This window comes from Triticum urartu, chromosome 3 (assembly GCF_003073215.2).
Source record: "Triticum urartu cultivar G1812 chromosome 3, Tu2.1, whole genome shotgun sequence".
In the NCBI taxonomy this organism is placed as follows: Eukaryota; Viridiplantae; Streptophyta; class Magnoliopsida; order Poales; family Poaceae; genus Triticum; species Triticum urartu.
In genome coordinates, this window is record NC_053024.1 from 642,203,085 (window position 1) to 642,222,482 (window position 19,398).

Genomic DNA, 19,398 nt, shown 5'->3' on the forward strand with positions numbered 1-19,398 from the left:
ATTTCATCTGGTTCAGCGAGACAGATCGTAGGATGCAACCATGTGTTTCTCCCTGCCCCTCGAAGGGAAAATGTAATCGTGCCTGACAAGATTGGGTGCTGTCTGCATGAGAGGGCAATTTCTTCGGCGGCAAACATTTAACAGGGGATTCCTAAGAATAAATCTTCCTCATCCATGGATGCCCGGGGTGATCTTTCTGCCATCGAGAAGCAGGTACGCAAATTAATCGATGATTTGAGAAACGATTCTTTAGCAATCTATCGCGAATGCAGATGCTGTCTATCCAGTCATCCATGTCTTGGGATATTGAAAGAGAATTGGGCGTCTGCTTTGTTGTTCGGTCTCTTTGTTTGTTTTTTCAACCGGGCATTCCCCTTGCCATTACGGGCTTAACGGAAATGGAGTACAAAGTTCACTGGTATTACAAGCAAGATAGGAGGAGGGAAAGAGAGGGGAGGCGAGCTGGTGCATTGCCAGGAAACCTGCTACGAATGCTCGACATGGAGAAACCCATTACGGGACAAAACATGACAACGCAAATAGTTATACGGTAAACAAGCAACCTAACACCATCATAATGTATTGAGAAGGACCCTAGATCGCCGCCGCCGCTCCCCTTTCTCGCCTTCCTTCTCCCTCGCCGCCGCCGGGCAAAGCCCGCGTGTGCGTCGGCGGCGGCGGGGCTCCCTTCCTCTCGCGAGGCTCCTGGGCAGCGCGGGACGGCCGGCCCTCGTGGCGGCGCTCGGCTCGGCGGCAGGTCGGGCCGCCGGCGGATCTGGGCGGGGCTTCCCTGTGCGGCGCTGGTGGCGGCGTGGTCTGCGCGGGGCGGCGAGGCATGGGCTCCTCCTCCTCCCGATTTGATGGCGCCGCGGTGGCGCCGGCGCTCGGGCGTGCGGCGGGGTCCGTGACGGTGGTCGGCGCGCGACGTCTTCCTCCCCGGTCTGATGGCTCCACGGTGGCACCAGTGCTCGGGCGGAGGTTGGCTTCGGCAAGCGGTGGCGGGCGCTGGGCTCTCGGCGGCGCTCCGGCGTGTGCAGACGACGGCGGTCCCTGTGCGCGGTCGGCGGCTCCGTCTCTGACCCGGACGGCGCGGGGGATGGCGGCGGCTCGGCGTGGCCGGCGATCTGGATGCGGTGGTGCCGGCGGCTCGCTGATCTGCCGGTATTCCAGGGTCTGCTTGATGGTGCTGGTAGTGACGTCAACCCGTGCACGAGAGTTGGATCCCTTCGAACTGATCTGGGTGAAAACTTGCCTTCGGCTTCTGCTAAGGCCGGCGGTGGCGGCGCTATCTGCATCGTTCCCTTCTTGAAGGCATCGCCGCGGGGAAGTTCAAGGCCACTCTCTGCTACCTCCGGGGGAAACCCTAGATCGGATGATCGGATGACGGCGGCGCTCTGGTGTCGTTCCCCCCTTGGGGGCGTCATTCTTGGCGGTACACACGTGATCAAGGGACCAGAGGACTGATTCTTTGGTGGAGCGGTGCTTCATCCTACACACTGATGGCGACGGATCTTGATGGCGTGGCGTAGTGCAGATTCAGAGTTCGCTGTGGGAGGATGGACTCGCGCAGGAGGACGACGTTGTCGGGCGTCGTGGTGGCATCGATGGCAGAGAGCCCTGGCATGGTACATGCAACAGTACAACTCTGAAGATGGATTGATAGCAGGTGGCTGTGGCGGCCTCATACCCAGCAGGCGTCCTGGTTGAGGAGTGCGCCGGACCGGTAAGTGCCCCATATCCCGGCAGGCGTCCTGGTTGGGACCTCAGGTCTTAGATGTTTAGTTTTGGCTACGATGTCTGTTTGATATTAGGCCCAGACTATCTGCGCCCCTTCATTAATTGGATAGGTGTAGCGACAGTTGTTGCTTAGACGATGGCTTTAGTCTTGCTGTTGTATGGCTTTATAAGGTCTTATGAGAATAATTAATAAAATGACCGTATGCATCGCCTAGATGTAGAAGCCGGGGTAATCCTTCTTTTCTAAAAAAATAGCACGAGCAGTACACCTCCAGGTAGTACGAAAGAACTCATTGAATTCTTTTCAAGATTTTTAGCAATAGTTTCCCCCTTATAACATAGTAATAACCACATTGCTAGCACGTTCTTTAGATAGATTATCCAGATTAGCATGAGGAAAATAAGAAAAAACTTAACAAGAACAAAGTGAGGATTGGATTATTTGGTGCCGTTAAGTATCTCGTGAAAGTTGACGTGGTCGACACATGTGCCACTTGTATCATCCAATTGGACTTGTGCCAATCGTACCATCTAACAACCTTGTTACACGTCGGCCGACGGATCTTTTTAAAAAATCCGCCGCCTTGACAGCAACTAGATATGGCATCATCGAATGATCCAACCACATCCTTATCATTGCAACAAAGACGGTGTTGCAGTATTTTCTGCAATAGAGTTCATGTTACAGATTTTTTTGCAACAGTGGTTGTGTTGCAGATTTGCAACGTGGATGATGTTGTGGAAATGAGTTTTGCAACGTGAAAGATGTTGCAGAATGCAATGAAAGATGTTGTCGCAACTGCCCCACCATCGAGTGACCCACAGGAAACACGTTGAGTACGAAGGAGGTAGTCAACAAGTCACATGAGATCTAGTTCCTGCAACAACCTAGTTGTTGAGGTGGGGGAGATTGCAACAGTGGCTTAGTTGCAAACCTATAGTATGTCAATAGGCTACTGCCCGAACCATCCCATCAAATCATATCCGGTGGCCACAGAGGCGACGGATGTGTGCGTCGTTATTGGTCGGGTCATGGTAAGCATTTCATCTAATGGCATTGTGCGAGGAAATTCCGATTTCTTGTTGCTTTTCTCTTCACGTCAATACAAAATATTCCCCTTGTGCAAGAACTTTCTCACCATGCACTCGGCAGAAAAAAAAACTGCCCCCGCGTGGGCGGCACGGGAGGCGACTCCGAACCTAGTCGCCAGTCCTCTCTTCCCCCCTCCCCTGTGTCGTCGCATGGTCGCCGGTAGCAATGGGGTCCTACTTGTGGTTGTGTGCTGAACTCCCCCTCCTCTGCACGAGTTGTGTAGTCGTGGCGCTGGTGGCAACTCCTATTGGTCAACGGTGGCGCGGGGAGCTTCTGATGGCAGGCACAGTGGGCACAACAGGAATCGGCAGCGGACCTCTGGGTCTCGCCATCGTCAAGGTCTGGAGGCCCTAGATCGGTCTCCCCAGTGGCCCGGGTCCTCGATGGTGTCGTGTGGGTGGACTGTTGGTGGCTGCCAGTGGCCTGTCCCTACACCGTCCGGGCCCCGTCTTTGCTCATGGGTGGGTCTCGGTGCGGCCCTACCCTGTCCCTGCTCCGTCCGTTATGTAGTGCTTGTATTGGGGGTGGAAGGAGAGGCCTACTGCCCATCTTGGTTGGTGGTGCCCATGTGCTCTGACGACGGCTCATCTTGGTTATGGTTGGTGGTGTCCTTGTGCTCTGACGACGATGGAGGGGCGGTCTGGGATGCCGGGGAGGTGGCCCTGGATGGTGGGATGCACGACTATCTCTCTGACGAGTAGCATGGTGGTTGTAAGGGCATATTTATCCCTAAGGTGTTTTGGTGATTGATGACAACACGTTTGCGAACTAATCATGTGCCTTGAGTATCCCAGACATTTCATCGCCAGGCACAAGACGGTTGGGTGCCCCTCAAAGACTGTTGAAGACGACGTCTTTTCTACGTTTCTTTTTGGTGGATTTGAGTCGTAGGAAAGCCGTACTATTAAGAGGGGGTCCGCGTCGGAAAGGTTTGGGTGGAATCATCACGTACACGTCTCCTTCTTGTCCCCTCCTTTCCCTTGGAGCATCCTCCGCTTTCTCGCCGCCTTGTTTCTGGCTGCTGCGTTGGCTCGCGGTAGTACTGCTCCCAAGTGAGCGGTAGTACTGTAGGCACCAGCTGTAGTACCATGCAGCGGCGCGGTAGTACCGTAGGTGCCCACGGTAGTACTGCTCCCCTGGAGCTGCGCTACCGTTGCCCACCAGGCTAGTACCGCTCCCTCGCGGTAGTAGGGGCGAATGTAATTTTTTACATCCGCGCCTACCACGGTAGTACCGCTTTCGCTCCGCGGTAGTACCGTGCTATGTTGTCAGGCAGTAGTACCACCCATCTGCAGTACTACTGTGTCGGGTTTTTGCTTCTTCCGTTTCTTTGTGGAAGTAGGCACGGATGTTTCCTTCCCCCTGGCTGGGGGATTCCTGCTTTGCGGTAGTACCGCATGGGGGCGCAGTAGTACCGCGCTCGCGGAAGTACCGCCCTCAGCTCATGTGTTTCAGATCTGACCTTGCTGTTGATGGGGTTTCGGTAGTACCGCGGGCCTGTACGGTAGTACCGCATGACCATGCAGTAGTACCGCTTGGCAGCAAGCGGTAGTACCGCGCGGCCCTGCGGTAGTACCGCTGGCCTGGAGCGGTAGTACCGCTGGCCGCGGGCTGGTAGGTGGATAACGGTTGGATCTTTGTCCCTCACTATATAAGGGGTCCCCTTCTTCCCCGTTGACTCATCTCTTCCAACCCTAAGCTCCATTGTTGCTCTAAGCTCCATTTTCGCCCGATCTCACTCCCTAGCCAATCAAACTTGTTGATTTGCTCGGGAGTGGTTGAGAAGGCCTCGATCCACACTTCCACCAAGAGAAATTTGATTCCCCCACTAATCCCTTGCGGATCATGTTACTCTTGGGTGTTTGAGCATCCTAGACGGTTGAGGTCACCGCGGAGCCATAGTCCATTATGGTGAAGCTTCGTGGTGTCGTTGAGAGCCTCCAATTGAGTTGTGGAGATTGCCCCGACCTTGTTTGTAAAGGTTTGGTCGCCGCCTCCAAGGGCACCAATAGTGGAATCACGGCATCTCGCATTGTGTGAGGGCGTGAGGAGAATACGGTGGCCCTAGTGGCTTCTTGGGGAGCATTGTGCCTCCACACCGCTCCAACGGAGACATACTTCCTCTTAAAGGGAAGGAACTTCGGCAACACATCCTCGTCTCCATCGTCTCCACTCTTGGTTATCTCGTGCCTTTACTTGTGCAAGCTTATTTGTATCATATCTCTTGCTTGCTTGTGTTCCTATACTTGTTGCATCATATAGGTTGCTCACCTAGTTGCATATCTAGACAACCTATTTTGATGCAAAGTTTAAATTGTTAAAGAAAAGCTAAAAATTGTTAGTTGCCTATTCACCCCCCTCTAGTCAACCATATTGATCCTTTCAATTGGTATCAGAGCCTCGTCTCTTTATTAAGGACTTTACCGTCCGAAGAGTATGGTTGATACCATAGACGGTGTGGAGGAACACTCCGGTGTGAATCCGATCTCGTCTACGGGCGATGGAGAAACCTCGGTCTCTCATGAGGAGTTCAATGTGGCCTTGGAGACATTGAAAACCTCCATGACGACCGAGATTGAAAGCATGTTTACTAAATTCCTTGAAGGGCTTAAACTATCCACCGCACCGTTGAAAGTGGGTAATCCCACCGACAAGGTGACGGATGCTACCTCCGATAAGGGGGAAGTTAGTAGTGAAAAGGCTCCTTCTTCTAGTGGTAAGAATGGCACCGGTATCTTTGCTCATGTGGAACCACCACTTGTTTATGGTGGACCGGTTCCTTCCACTCATTTGAATCATGCCGGTCCTCCCCCTAAGATTGTGAAAAATGAGGACTTTGATTCTTGGGTTTACCGCTTTAAACGTCACTTAAATCATGTGAACACTAATCTTTGGAGAATCATTGAAGAAGGTTTCTATCCGCATGATCTAAGCAACTTCACTCCTCGAGAAGCCGTGAATAATCAATTCAATGAGAATGCTCTCTTCATCATTCAAGATGCAATCCCACCCGAAGACCTACCTCATCTTCGGCCCTTCGCCTTGGCCAAAGACGCATGGCATTGTGTTGTCTCTCTCTACCGGGGAAGCGCAAGTATTCAACGCTCCAACTATGAAGTGGTGCAAGATGAGGCCGATGAGTTTGCAATGAAAGAAGATGAAGAACCTCGTGAGCTTTATCGGAGAGTAACCAAACTCGCGGTCTCACTACGAGATCACGAGATCAAGGACACGGATGACAATTGGATCAAGCGCAAATTCCTCAAGGCAATGATGCCCTACCACAAGGCCATGTCCTCCGTCATTCGTCAAAGACCGGACTTCCACACTTTGACCTCAAGCAAAGTGTTGGATGAGTTTGTGGCCATGAACATTTTGGACAAGACTGCCGACAATGCGGTGCTTCGTTCTCAAAGGGCAAAGAAGCCCAACCTTGCATTGAAGGCCAAGCTCACCGTTGAAGAAGAATAAGAGGAAGAAGAGGAGAGCAACCCCGAAGATACAAAGTATGCATATCATGAACACATGGCACTCGCTTAAAGGCAATTTTGGAGCAAGAAAAACTCGAGGCCAAACTTTAACAAAAACAACTCAAGTGGCACGAAGAGCAAGCAACATGTAAGGACTTGCTACAATTGTGGCAATGTGAGTCATTTTGTTGCGGAGTGCCCGTATGAGAAGAGGGAAGACAATGGTGGCAAGCTCATCCGAAAGGACAAGGCCAAGTCGTTCCCCAACAAGAGCAACTTCACCAAGAAGACTCCTCCCAAGGCATTGGTGGTACAAGAAGAGTACAATGAGGATGATGACGATGATGAAGATGGTGAGTTGGCTGCCATGGCCTCAGTTGCCATTGCGACGACTCCACGGGTGTCTTTCTTCGACTCACCCAATGAGAGCATCACCGCCAAGTGCCTCATGGCTAAAGTCACCAACAAGGTAACCCCCAACATCAAAACTACCATCATTAATCATCCTTCTTCGACGGATAGCATTGATGAACATGAGGGAACTAATGTGGAGGCGAATGAGTTTGAGGCCTTTATGGGCAAACTTAAGGGTAAATCCAAGAAGCACTTTGTTGCTCTCTTGGAACAACTTGGTGAAGCCAATGACATGATCGAGGCTCACGAAGATACCATCACTAAGATGGAAGGGCATAGTCGTGACTATGCCGATGATATTTTGGATCTTTCCAATGCTCTTGAGGAAGAGCGTGGTCTTCTTTTGGCTCTTGAGGAGTCACACAACGTTGATCATGCTAAGTTAAAGAAAGACTATGATCATGTTCTCATTGTTTCTCATGTGCTAAACTCCGAGAAAGCCGAACTTGAGGTTGATCTTGCTATACTCAAAGAGGAGTTTGATCTACTCGACAAGGCTCACAAGGCCTTGAAGAGTGCTCATGCTAGCCTCAAAGAGTCTCATGATCAACTTCAAGTAAAGCTAACCAAGGAAAAATCCACTTTTCCTCGTATGATGTTAATTGATAATGCAAATGCTACTAACCCATGTTGTGAGCATGTGCATCTTGTTGAGGAGAACGCTAAGCTAAAGGGGCAACTTGAGAGAGGTCCTGCGACTTGCATACAAGGCAAGAAGAACCTCAACGACCTCTTGATCAACCAAAATGGAGTTGTGGCTAAGGAAGGGGTTGGGTACGTGCCCGAGTCCAAGAACAAGAAGAAGAACGACAAGACCAAACGACCTCCTCCTCTCATGCAAACCTTTGTGAAGGAGGAAGAGAGTGCTTCCAAAGAGAAGAAGAAAAATGCGAAGGGTGACGCTGTCAAAAAGGGCAATGCCACTCCTCTCATCAAAGCCGGCGACTTTAATCCTTCTTATATGTTATGTCGTGCTAGTGATGGGCATGTCTTTGCCAAATTCGTTGGTTCTCCTCATGAATACATTGAATGGTCTATTTGGGTTCCAAAGACCCTTGTTACTAACATCAAAGGACCCATTACAAAATGGGTACCTAAAACCAAGCATTGATCTCTTGTAGGTGTTTGCTTCCGGTGGGGGATCATGGTTGCTCGATAGCGGAGCTATAAATCATATGACCGGAAGCAAGGATTTGGTGGTGGACGTGCACAAGATTCCATCTATGCCCACCAATGTCGAGGGGTGACGCCTCATCTTCTAAGGTATTGGGACTTGGCAAGGTGGTCATCTCTCATGATCTCACGATCGAGAAGGTCATGCTTGTTGAGTCCCTTGCATACAATTTACTTTCCGTTTGTCAACTTGCAATCATGGGCTTTGCCACTTTCTTTGATATCGATACCGTGGCCCTCTTGTGGAGCAAGACTCTTAAGTAGCCTTCGTTGGGCATGTCGAGAATGGTCTATATGTGATTAACTTTTTGGAGCGACCCACTAAGACCGCGACATGCCTAATGGCTAAAGTTGATGTGGGATGGCTTTGGCATCGCCGTCTAGCCCATGTCAATATGAGATCTTTGCAAAGTCTTCTCAAGGGGGACCATGTCCGTGGACTAACGAATGTTAGTTTTGCTAAAGATCGTGCTTGCAGTGCTTGTATCGAAGGAAAGCTACATGAGAAGGCTCACCCTCCCACGACTATCATTTACTCAAAGAGGCCTTTGGAGCTCCTTCACTTGGATCTCTTTGGGCCTCCATTCTTCGATAGACTTGGGGGTAGGAAGTATTGCTTGGTGATTGTGGATGACTACTCAAGATACACTTGGGTGTATTTCTTCAAGAGGAAGAGCGAGACCCAACAAACCGTTGTTGACTTTGCAAATGAAGCACAACATCAACACAATGCAAAGATCTTGACAATAAGAAGTGACAACGGCACCTAGTTCAAGAAATACACCTTGGATGAGTTTCTTAGTGATGAGGGGATCAAGCATCAATATTCCGCACCTTACACCCCTCAACAAAACGGTGTTGCGAGAGGAAGAACCGGACATTGATGGATGCGGCAAGGACCATGATGGCGGAGTTCAAGTCTCCGTACAACTTTTGGGCCGAAGCCATCAACACCGCGTGTCATGCATCCAATCAGCTCTACCTCCGCAAGGGCTTGAACAAGACTCCATATGAGATACTCACCGGTAACAAGCCCAACCTCAAGTACTTTCGGGTGTTCGGGTGTAAGTGTTTCATTCTCAAGAAGGGTGTTCGGTTGTCTAAATTTGAGGCTAGAGCTTATGAGGGCACATTTGTTGGTTATGCTACAAACTCTCATGCTTACCGTGTCCTCAATAAATCCACGGGACTTATTAAGGAGACGTGTAACGTGGAGTTTGATGAGAATAACGGCTCCCAAGTGGAGCAAAGTGGCACTTGTGATGTAGGTGATAAAATTCCTCCTCAAGCCCTAAGAATAATGGGTGTTGGCTTTATCCTACCCATTGAGGAACCCCTTGTGGCCGAAGGAGAAGGACAATGCTCCACTCAAGTGGAGCCATCACCAACCCAAGTGTTAGGGAACGTAGCAATAATTCAAAATTTTCCTACGTGTCACCAAGATCAATCTATGGAGTCATCTAGCTACGAGGGAGGAGTGGATCTACATACCCTTGTAGATCGCGCGCGGAAGCGTTCAAGAGAACGGGGTTGATGGAGTCGTACTCGTCGTGATCCAAATCATCGATGATCCTAGCGCCGAACGGACGGCACCTCCGCGTTCAACACACGTACGGAGCAGCGACGTCTCCTCCTTCTTGATCCAGCAATGGAGAAGGAGAGGTTGATGGAGATCCAGCAGCACGACGGCGTGGTGGTGGAAGTAGCGGGATTCCAACAGGGCTTCGCCAAGCGCTGCGGGAGGAGGGAGATGTGTCATGGGAGGGAGAGGGAGGCGCCAGGGCTTAGGTATGGTTGCCCTCCCTTCCCCCCACTATATATAGGGCCAAGGGAGAGGGGGGGCGCAGCCTTGGCCCTTCCTCCAAGGAAGGGTGCGGCCAGGGAGGAGTCCATCCTCCCCAAGGCACCTCGGAGGTGCCTTCCCTCTTTAGGACTCTTCCTTTCCTTATCTCTTGGCGCATGGGCCTCTTGGGGCTGGTGCCCTTGGCCCATACAGGCCAAGGCGCACCCCCTATAGCCCATGTGGCCCCCCGGGGTAGGTGGACCCACCCGGTGGACCCCCGGGACCCTTCCGGTGGTCCCGGTACAATACCGGTGACCCCGAAACTTGTCCCGATGGCCGAAATAGCACTTCCTATATATAATTCTTTACCTCCGGACCATTCCGGAACCCCTTGTGACATCCGGGATCTCATCCGGGACTCCGAACAACTTTCGGGTTACCACATACTAATATCTCTATAACCCTAGCGTCACCGAACCTTAAGTGTGTAGACCCTACGGGTTCGGGAGACATGCAGACATGACCGAGATGACTCTCCGGTCAATAACCAACAGCGGGATCTGGATACCCATGTTGGCTCCCACATGTTCCACGATGATCTCATTGGATGAACCACGATGTCAAGGACTTAATCAATCCCGTATACAATTCCCTTTGTCTAGCGGTACGATACTTGCCCGAGATTCGATCGTTGGTATCCCGATACCTTGTTCAATCTCGTTACCGGCAAGTCTCTTTACTCGTTTCGTAAAACATCATCCCGTGATCAACTCCTTGATCACATTGTGCACATTATGATGATGTCCTACCGAGTGGGCCCAGAGATACCTCTCCGTTTACACGGAGTGACAAATCCCAGTCTCGATTCGTGCCAACCCAACAGACACTTTCGGAGATACCTGTAGTGTACCTTTATAGCCACCCAGTTATGTTGTGACGTTTGGCACACCCAAAGCACTCCTACGGTATCCGGGAGTTGCACAATCTCATGGTCTAAGGAAATGATACTTGACATTAGAAAAGCTTTAGCATACGAACTACATGATCTTGTGCTAGGCTTAGGATTGGGTCTTTGTCCATCACATCATTCTCCTAATGATGTGATCCCGTTATCAATGACATCCAATGTCCATGGTCAGGAAACCGTAACCATCTATTGATCAACGAGCTAGTCAACTAGAGGCTTACTAGGGACATGGTGTTGTCTATGTATCCACACATGTATCTGAGTTTCCTATCAATACAATTCTAGCATGGATAATAAACGATTATCATGAACAAGGAAATATAATAATAACTAATTTATTATTGCCTCTAGGGCATATTTCCAACACCAAGGCCCACACGCTTCCGAAGAACAACATGAAGGCCCTCATCCTCAAGAACATGACCAAGGGCAAGATCATGCTCAAGACGGTGTTGACACATCAAGTGATGCCCAAGTTCAAGTTCTCTCCTCCGAGCAAGCTCAAGACAATGCTCAAGATGATTAAGTGACCACTCCTCGTCTCACCCCCGAGGAGGAATTGGAGCGTCGTGCCGCCAAGGTTGCTTCCAAGCTCTCCACCAAGGATCATCTCATGACGAATGTGCTTGGAAGATTAAGAAAGGGGGTAAGCACTCGTAGACAATTAGCAAACTATTATGAGCATCACGCGTTTGTCTCTTGTGTCGAACCCCACAAGGTCCATGAGGCGCTCGAAGATCCGGATTGGCTCAATGCCATGCATGAAGAACTCAACAACTTCGAGCGCAACAAAGTGTGGAGATTGGTGCCAAGACCGACGGGGAACCACAATGTCATTGGAACCAAGTGGATATTTAAGAACAAGCAAGATGCCCATGGGATTATCATTCGCAACAAGGCTCGTTTGGTAGCACAAGGCTACTCCCAAGTCGAGGGTATCGACTACGGTGAAACCTTTGCTCTCGTTGCTCGTCTTGAATCCATTCGCATGTTGATTGCATATGCTTCTCATCATAACTTTAAGTTATAACAAATGGATATGAAGAGTGCTTTTCTTAATGGTCCCATTAATGAATTGGTCTATGTCAAGCAACCCCCCGGGTTCGAGGATCCCTACTTTCCCGATCATGTGTATCAACTCGATAAGGCACTCCATGGCCTTAAACAAGCCCCACGTGCGTGGTATGACCACCTTACCGAGTTGTTACAAGACCGTGGTTTTGAAGTTGGGCTAATCGACCCCACTCTTTTTACTAAGAAGGTCAAAGGCGAGTTGTTTGTGTGCTAATTATATGTTGATGATATTATCTTTGGTTCCCCTAACAAAGCTTTCAATGAGGAATTTGCCGCTCTCATGATCTCAAAGTTCGAGATGTCTTCCATGGGAGAGTTGAAGTTCTTTCTAGGGTTCGAAGTGAAGCAAAGAAGAGAAGGAACCTTCATCAACCAAGCTAAATATACTCAAGACATGCTCAAGAGATTCAAGCTAAGTGATGTCAAGCCGGCTTCCACTCCAATACCCACCAAGTGCCAACTTGACATAGATCCCAATGGTAAAACGATGGATCAAAAGGTATATCGCTCCATGATAGGCTCCTTGCTCTACCTTTGTGCATCTAGACCGAATATCATGTTGAGTGTGGGAATTTGTGCACGGTTTCAAGCCGCACCTAAGGAAAGTCACTATGTGGCGGTCAAACGAATCTTTCGATATTTGGCTCATACCCCAAACTTTGGCTTATGGTACCCAAGAGGAGCAAACTTCAAGCTTGTAGGGTATTCGGATTCCGATTGGGCGGGAGACAAAGTGGATAGGAAGTCCACTTACGGAGGGTGCCAATTTCTTGGTTGCTCTTTTGTAAGTTGGTCTTTCAAAAAGCAAAGTTGTGTGTCTCTCTCATCCACCGAAGCGGAGTATGTGGCGGCCGGTAGTTGTTGTGCACAACTCTTATGGATAAGGCAAACTTTAAAGGATTACGGTGTCATTTGTGACAAAGTGCCTCTTTGGTGTGACAATGAAAGTGCCGTCAAGATTCTCTCAACCCGGTGCAACACTTCAAGACGAAGCACATTGAGATCCGGTATCACTTCATCCGGGATCACATTAGGCGAGGAGAGATCGAGCTCAACTATGTCAACACTCATGATAACCTTGCATATATTTTCACGAAGCCCTTGGATGAAGCAAGATTTCGCGAGTTAAGACATGAGCTAAATATCATTGATTCGAGCAATGTTACTTGAACCCTTGCACACCCCACCATACTCAACGTGTTGTCTTGTTTAGATGTAGGCATGGACATAGGGGAAGTGTTGTTCTCTCAATGAGCTCTCCCTCCCCCCATTATGCATAAATTGATCAAGTCTTTCACATTAGCCATGTTTGATGGTACTTGTGCTTCAAAGACGAGTTTTGGTCATGGGCCCAAAGATAATTCTTCGCGGTGCCATACCAATTGACTCAAACATAGGTGGCTACGGCCACCGCCCTCTTTCTGGAGAGGTGGTGTCTCGTGGTTGTTTCGTTTTGTCGTTTGCCTTTCTGCCTTTGTGTGTAGCGTGGTCTTGTGGTGTCGTGTTGCCTCGGAGTGTTCATGCAAAGACCTTTTTTCGTGTGCTTGAAACGTGCATCTTCTTGAGCCCACGGTACTACCGCGGCTTGCTGCGGTACTACCGCTTTGAGAGGCACGGTACTACCGCTTTGAGAGGCACGGTACTACCGTGCTAGGGCACGGTACTACCGCTCAGGTGCGATACTTCCGCCGAGCGGTACTACCGCGATGAGGCACGGTACTACCGCGCCATCGAGTGAGCGTGGGGTTATGACTCGGCAGGGGAGTTCCAACTCCCCATACCAAACCCATTCACTCGTCTCTCTCCCCATGTCTCTCTCTCTCTCTTGCTCAAGAACGGCGCCGGAGGTCCTCGCCGGATCTCCGTCTCTGGCCACTCTCCTCAGATTCCAAGGCCTGTCAAATTCCCACAAGCAACTCCCTCCCAACACATGCTACATGTGTGACGGGGACTGATACTACTTCTTCTCAATTCTTGTCTCTCAACAAAATTTCCTCCTGTAAACTCCCATTCTGTTTCCCTCGAACTGCAAAACCCGCTTGTACACGCCGGGCTCCGGTGAGACGGCGACTGCTGGCCGACGTCGAGCGCGCGCTCCTCCTCGACTGCAAGGCGGCGCAGCTGACCTCAGCTTCCTCGCCGCGAAGGGTCGCAACCCACCTAGCGCGCGCGATGCCCTCTTCCTCCTCGTTCGTGTCGGCGGAGGCGGAGACGAGGAACTGGGCGGAGCTGCCGCTGGACGCGATCTCATCCATCCTCCACAAGCTCGGCCACGTCGACATCCTGATGGGGCCCGGCCAGGCGTGCCGCTCCTGGCGCGGCGCCGCCCGCGACGAGCCCGAGCTGTGGCGCCGCATCAACATGCTAGGCCACGCCGATCTCTCCCGCCAGCTCAACCTCCACGGGATGGCGCAGGCCGCCGTCCGCCGCAGCGCGGGTAGGTGTGAGGCGTTCTGGTGCGAGCACGCCGGCGGCCACGGCTTCCTCCTCCGCCTCGCCGACCAGTGAGACCCCCCTAACCATCAATTTTGACATTGGCTACATGTTCTGCTTCTGTTCCAATTGCTTGCAACTTATGTGTACCTTTGGGTTTCGTTTATTGGATAATTTTGACATTGCTTCAAACTTTGGGTTTCGTTTATTGGGTCTCGTATCACAACATTTAGCCACAACGGAAAGTATTATTTTGGTTTGGTTTGGCAAAGAATACAGTTGGGACTTAGCCTTTTAGGGCTTGTGGACATTTCCTGCTGAAACAGTCGTATCGACAATGTTTTGAGTTATGTTAATTATTGAACAGAACGAACTCATCTGATTTCATACTCCTAGAGTGCAGAATTTATCCTAAATTTGCAACCTGCAATAACGATTTAGCTTCCCTGAAACTTCTCTCCAATATAGTGAATTCTCCCAGTAAACCCCTTTAAATTATGTATGTACCAATGTCCTTTGATGCTACGCAATTATCTGAATTTATGAAATGTTCTATTCGGGTTATGCAAGTCTGTCAGAACTTACATTCTAGCTACCTATTTTTTATTCAGTGTGCTTATGTCTTTTTTATATTGTTTTTGTTGGGTATTGAGATCCAAGTGCTACATTTGCAGGGCACCATCTCTCAAGAGTCTTCGCCTCGTTTCATGCTATAAATTTAGTGATGAAGCACTTACGGAGGCGATAGTGAAATTCCCTTTGCTTGAGGAGCTCGAGCTTGCATTGTGTTCAAATGTGGGTGGGAGTGGCGTGTTGGGGGTTGTTGGCAAAGCATGCCCACAACTGAAGAGCTTCAGACTGATTAAGGATGTGTTGTATGATTCTGAAGCTAGTGACTACGACAAGGATGATGAAGCCATGGGGATTGCAACCATGCGTGGGCTACGCTCTTTGCAGCTGTTTGGCAATGGCCTGACAAATAAAGGACTGACAGCTATCCTGGATAATTGCTGCCACCTGGAGTTCCTTGACATTCGTCACTGCTTTAACGTCTACATGGACAACACCCTGCGCACAAAGTGTGTTAGGATAAGCACACTTTGGCTCATCCTGCCAAAATTGGGTGATGTCGGCATGAGAGAGCAATTTATTCGCCCACAAGCATCTGATAGGGGATTTCCTAGAATAATATCTTCCTCATCCATGGATGCTCGGGGTGATCTTTCTGCCATTGAGAATCAGGTGCACAAGCTAATCGATGGTTTGAGAAGCGATTCCATAGAAGGTCAAAGATCAGCGACATCAGAGATTCGCCTTCTAGCTAAGCACAACATGGCGAACAGGATTGTCGTTGCAGATTGTGGGGCTATAAACTTGCTGGTTGGTTTTCTTCATTCACCAGATGCCAAGATCCAAGAAAATGCAGCGACATCCCTCCTCAATCTGTCCATCAGTGATAACAATAAGATTGCCATCGTGAATGCATATGCTATTGATCCTCTCATCCATGTCCTGGAAACAGGGAACCCTGAAGCTAAAGAGAATTCAGCAGCTACTTTGTCCAGTCTCTCGGTTATTAAAGAACACAAAGTGAGGGTTGGACGATCTGGTGCCGTCAAGCCTCTCGTGGACTTCCTGGTAAGTGGGACCCCGCAAGGAAAGAGAGATGCAGCTATTGCATTGTTTTATTTATCCATACTTGATGAGAACAAGGGTCGCATTGTGCAAGCTGATGCGGTGAAGCAACTAGTTGAGCTTATGGATCCTGCTCTTGGAATGATCGACATAGCTGTAGCTGTCTTGGCAAATCTTGCTACGATACCAGAAGGGAGAACTGCGATTGGGCAGGCGCGAGGTATTCCAGCTCTTGTTGAAGTTGTCGAACTGGGTTCAGCGAGAGGGAAGGAAAATGCTGTTGCAGCATTGCTTCAGCTATGCAAAAACAGTAACAGATCTTGCAGCATAGTTCTTCGAGAGGGTGTTTTGCCCCCTTTAGTCACACTGTCACGGTCAGGAACACCACGAGCAAGAGAGAAGGTTTTCCACTTCCGATAACAAAATTTACAGCTAGAAGAAATGTAGTTGCAAAATCATTTCGCTAAGAATTTGAATTTGCTGCAGGCACAGGCTCTTCTCAGCTACTTCCACAGCCAGAGACGTGGGAACTCAGGAAGGGGATGATAATGATAGTCTTACGATATGCATCAATCATTTCCCCGGACTTCTCAAATAGCAGGTATTGTTGTTGACTGGCGCTGTGTACTGTTTTATAGTCAGATTGAGATTGTGCACATCATGGCATGCTACTTGTTGGGTGTGGGTGTTTGTTCTCGTCATTGTTGTTGAGATGGTATATTCATCGATTTTATATATTTTTTACAACTTGTTCATTGGTATCTGTTTCGCCAAGATTTTGTGCTGTCAACTGATCCAAACTGTGATGTTTTCCCTTCTCTGTTTAGAGATGGATACTAGCTTTGCCTGATCCTGTGATTGTAGGCTAGCAGTGTTCCATTGGTGCTCACTGATGATAGAACATAAATTGTTGCTAGCTCTAGGGGCGAACCTAGCCCAACTCTTCAAGGTGGATTTTGTAATGCATTCATAGTTAGCAAATTGGCACTATGCAGTTCAGTAGTTTACCACATTCTGCAAAATCAGATTTGCTTTGTGATTGCGCCAACTGTTTTTTTCCCAAGAGGAAAGGAAAAGAAGTGATAGCATCTATAGTATTCATCTATATCTATATCAATATAAAAAAACCCAAATGGACAGATTCAAACCATTTTGACCGTCAAATCATGTTATCTAGCGGTTCAAATTGCTCCAATTTTGAGCACCAAACACGTTTAACGCTCTAATTACCCACCACTGTCATTGGTTATAAACATGTTTTGACTCAACACTATCCCTTGAAATCCATCATGTAATTAATATCCTACCATTCCCACAAAAAAGTAATTGATATCTTACCAAATACCAACGTGCAACAGATATATCTTATCTAATATAACGTGCAACTAATATCCTACCTAATATAAACGTGTATTGCACGTACATTATTACTAGTATAGAATAAGGATAAAAATTAAGACAATAAACTGCGGATTCTTTCTTTCTGCTCCATCGACGATGGGAAGGTTTGGCACCTCTATGTCACCTTATGTTTCTCGTGTCGCTGGTATATATTATCTGATTCAGGAGAGAGACCGACGGATACAGCCATGTGTTGTTGGGCTCGGCTGGCTGCAAGAGTGACGAACCAAGGAAACAATGTGCCATGTGTTGTATATTATGAGGATTTTGATTGGCAGTATCCAGTGGTGCTGTAAGTTTCTTTGGGGAAAATGTACAGTTTGCCATATATGCGGAAACGACAAATTTGGAGCAATGTGGCTTACATATAGCACATGTATTTTTCGGAAAGCACTTGGAAATATGGAAGAGCGCCAGAAAAGAAGAACGATCAATAACTCACTAAGATGGATAGTAAAGTAGGGTAGTAAGATCTCACGTGCGTGCATGATACTATGTGTTTAAGTCGCCGGCAATGAATGGCACGCCAACTGTTATGACCGGCATAGGGGCTTAGCCCAGTGGGTTATGGCCCAAGTATCTTAATTAGGGGCTTAGCCCAATTATCTTATCGTATTAGGATCGTTTGCTTAGGAGTCAAGTAAACCTCTTTATATAAGGAGAGAAGATGTATCAATCTAATCAAGAAAGAAGCAATCAATATTTGCTCGGCTTCCCTTAGGGAGCCAGGAGACCTAAACCCTAGCTGCCTCCAGCTTTCGCCGACGCTGCTCCCGTCGCAAGGACGGTGCCACGCTGCCGGCTGCCGCGCACCAGCCCTCGCCCTTCCCCCTCCTTCCCGTACAACCTACGCCCTAGATTCGGTAGGGCCCTAGCTCCTACCAATTTGGTATCAGAGCCAGGGTGCGCCGGCCTGCACCGGGCTGCCACTGCTGCCGTTCCAGGCGGGGCACCCCGACGGGTCCACTCCGGCCGCGGCCCCTCTGTGGTATCTGCAGCTGCAGTCCCCCGCGGCCACCAACACGACCGCCCACCCTCCGCCGCCGCTGACGCTGCAACCACCGACGTCGGCCTGCACCGGGCTGCCGCTGCTGCCGTTCCAGGCAGGGCACCCCGGCGGGTCCACTCTGGCCGCGGCCCCTCTGTGGTATCTGCAGCCGCCGTCCCCCGCGGCCACCGACGCGACCGCCCACCCTCCGCCGCCGACACTACAACCACCGGCGCCACCCCTGCCCAACTCAGGGGCGCCCTCGCCGGCGGGACTGCCGATCCATCAGGTCCGGTTTCCGCCCTCTCCATCGCCACTACCAGCGTGGGCGGCGGGGTCGTCGCCATCGCCGGTCTACACTACGGCTCCGGAGCAGCCGACCCCGTTTACGCAGTTCGGCGGGCCGTCCGGCTCCGCGGGTCCCTACCCGGAGTCCCCCGACCAGGCACCACCCGCCTTGCTACTCCGCACCTCCGAGCCAGCTCGACACGGCGCTCCAACCCAGACACCGCCGCGGTTCGCCAACATCGACTTCGCCACCTATGACGGCACGGAGGACCCTCTCAACTGGCTCAACCAGTGCGACCAGTTCTTTCGCGGTCAGCGCACCCTCGCCTCGGAGCGCACTTGGCTCGCCTCTTACCACCTCTGCGGCGCGGCACAGACCTAGTACTACGCCCTCGAGCAGGACGAGGGCGGCATGCCCCCTTGGGAGCGCTTCCGCGAGCTCTACCTCCTTCGTTTCGGGCCCCCGATCCGCGGGAGCCGCCTGGCGGAGCTAGGCCGCCTTCCCTTCACCTCCACGGTTCAGGACTTCGCCGATCGTTTCTAGGCCCTGGCATGCCATGCGGCGGGCGTGACGGCGCAGCAGCGGGCCGACCTCTTTGTCGGTGGACTTCCGGATCACATCCGCGTGGACGTGGAGCTTCGGGGACCCCAGGATATCCAGACGGCCATGTACTACGCCCGCGCGTTCGAGCGTCGCGCGGTGGCCGTCCAGCAGGAGTCACCGTCCCGGGCCACTGGGTCGCTACCCTGGCCAGATCCCGCTCAGGGTCGGCCTACCCAGGCTTCCGCGGCACCCCTCGCCTTGACCGCTGCGCGCCCGTTCCGCCGGCTCACCTCGGCCGAGCTACTCGAGCGTCGCCGCCAAGGATTGTGCTTCAACTGCGATGAGCCCTACACGCCCGGCCACGCTTGCCCGCGACTCTTCTACCTGGAGGTTGCAGA

General features: G+C 50.5%; 1 protein-coding gene across 1 annotated transcript; it reads left to right on the forward strand.

Moving 5' to 3' along the window:
* Window positions 1–835: 835 nt before the first annotated feature.
* On the forward strand, window positions 836–16,524 carry LOC125547088. Its single transcript, XM_048711106.1, has 6 exons — window positions 836–1,189; window positions 1,667–1,723; window positions 13,721–13,920; window positions 14,045–14,215; window positions 14,819–16,181; window positions 16,266–16,524. The coding sequence occupies exons 1-6, from the start codon at window positions 836–838 to the stop codon at window positions 16,323–16,325; spliced, it is 2,205 nt and encodes a 734-aa protein (XP_048567063.1). The 3' UTR covers window positions 16,326–16,524.
* Window positions 16,525–19,398: the final 2,874 nt, after the last annotated feature.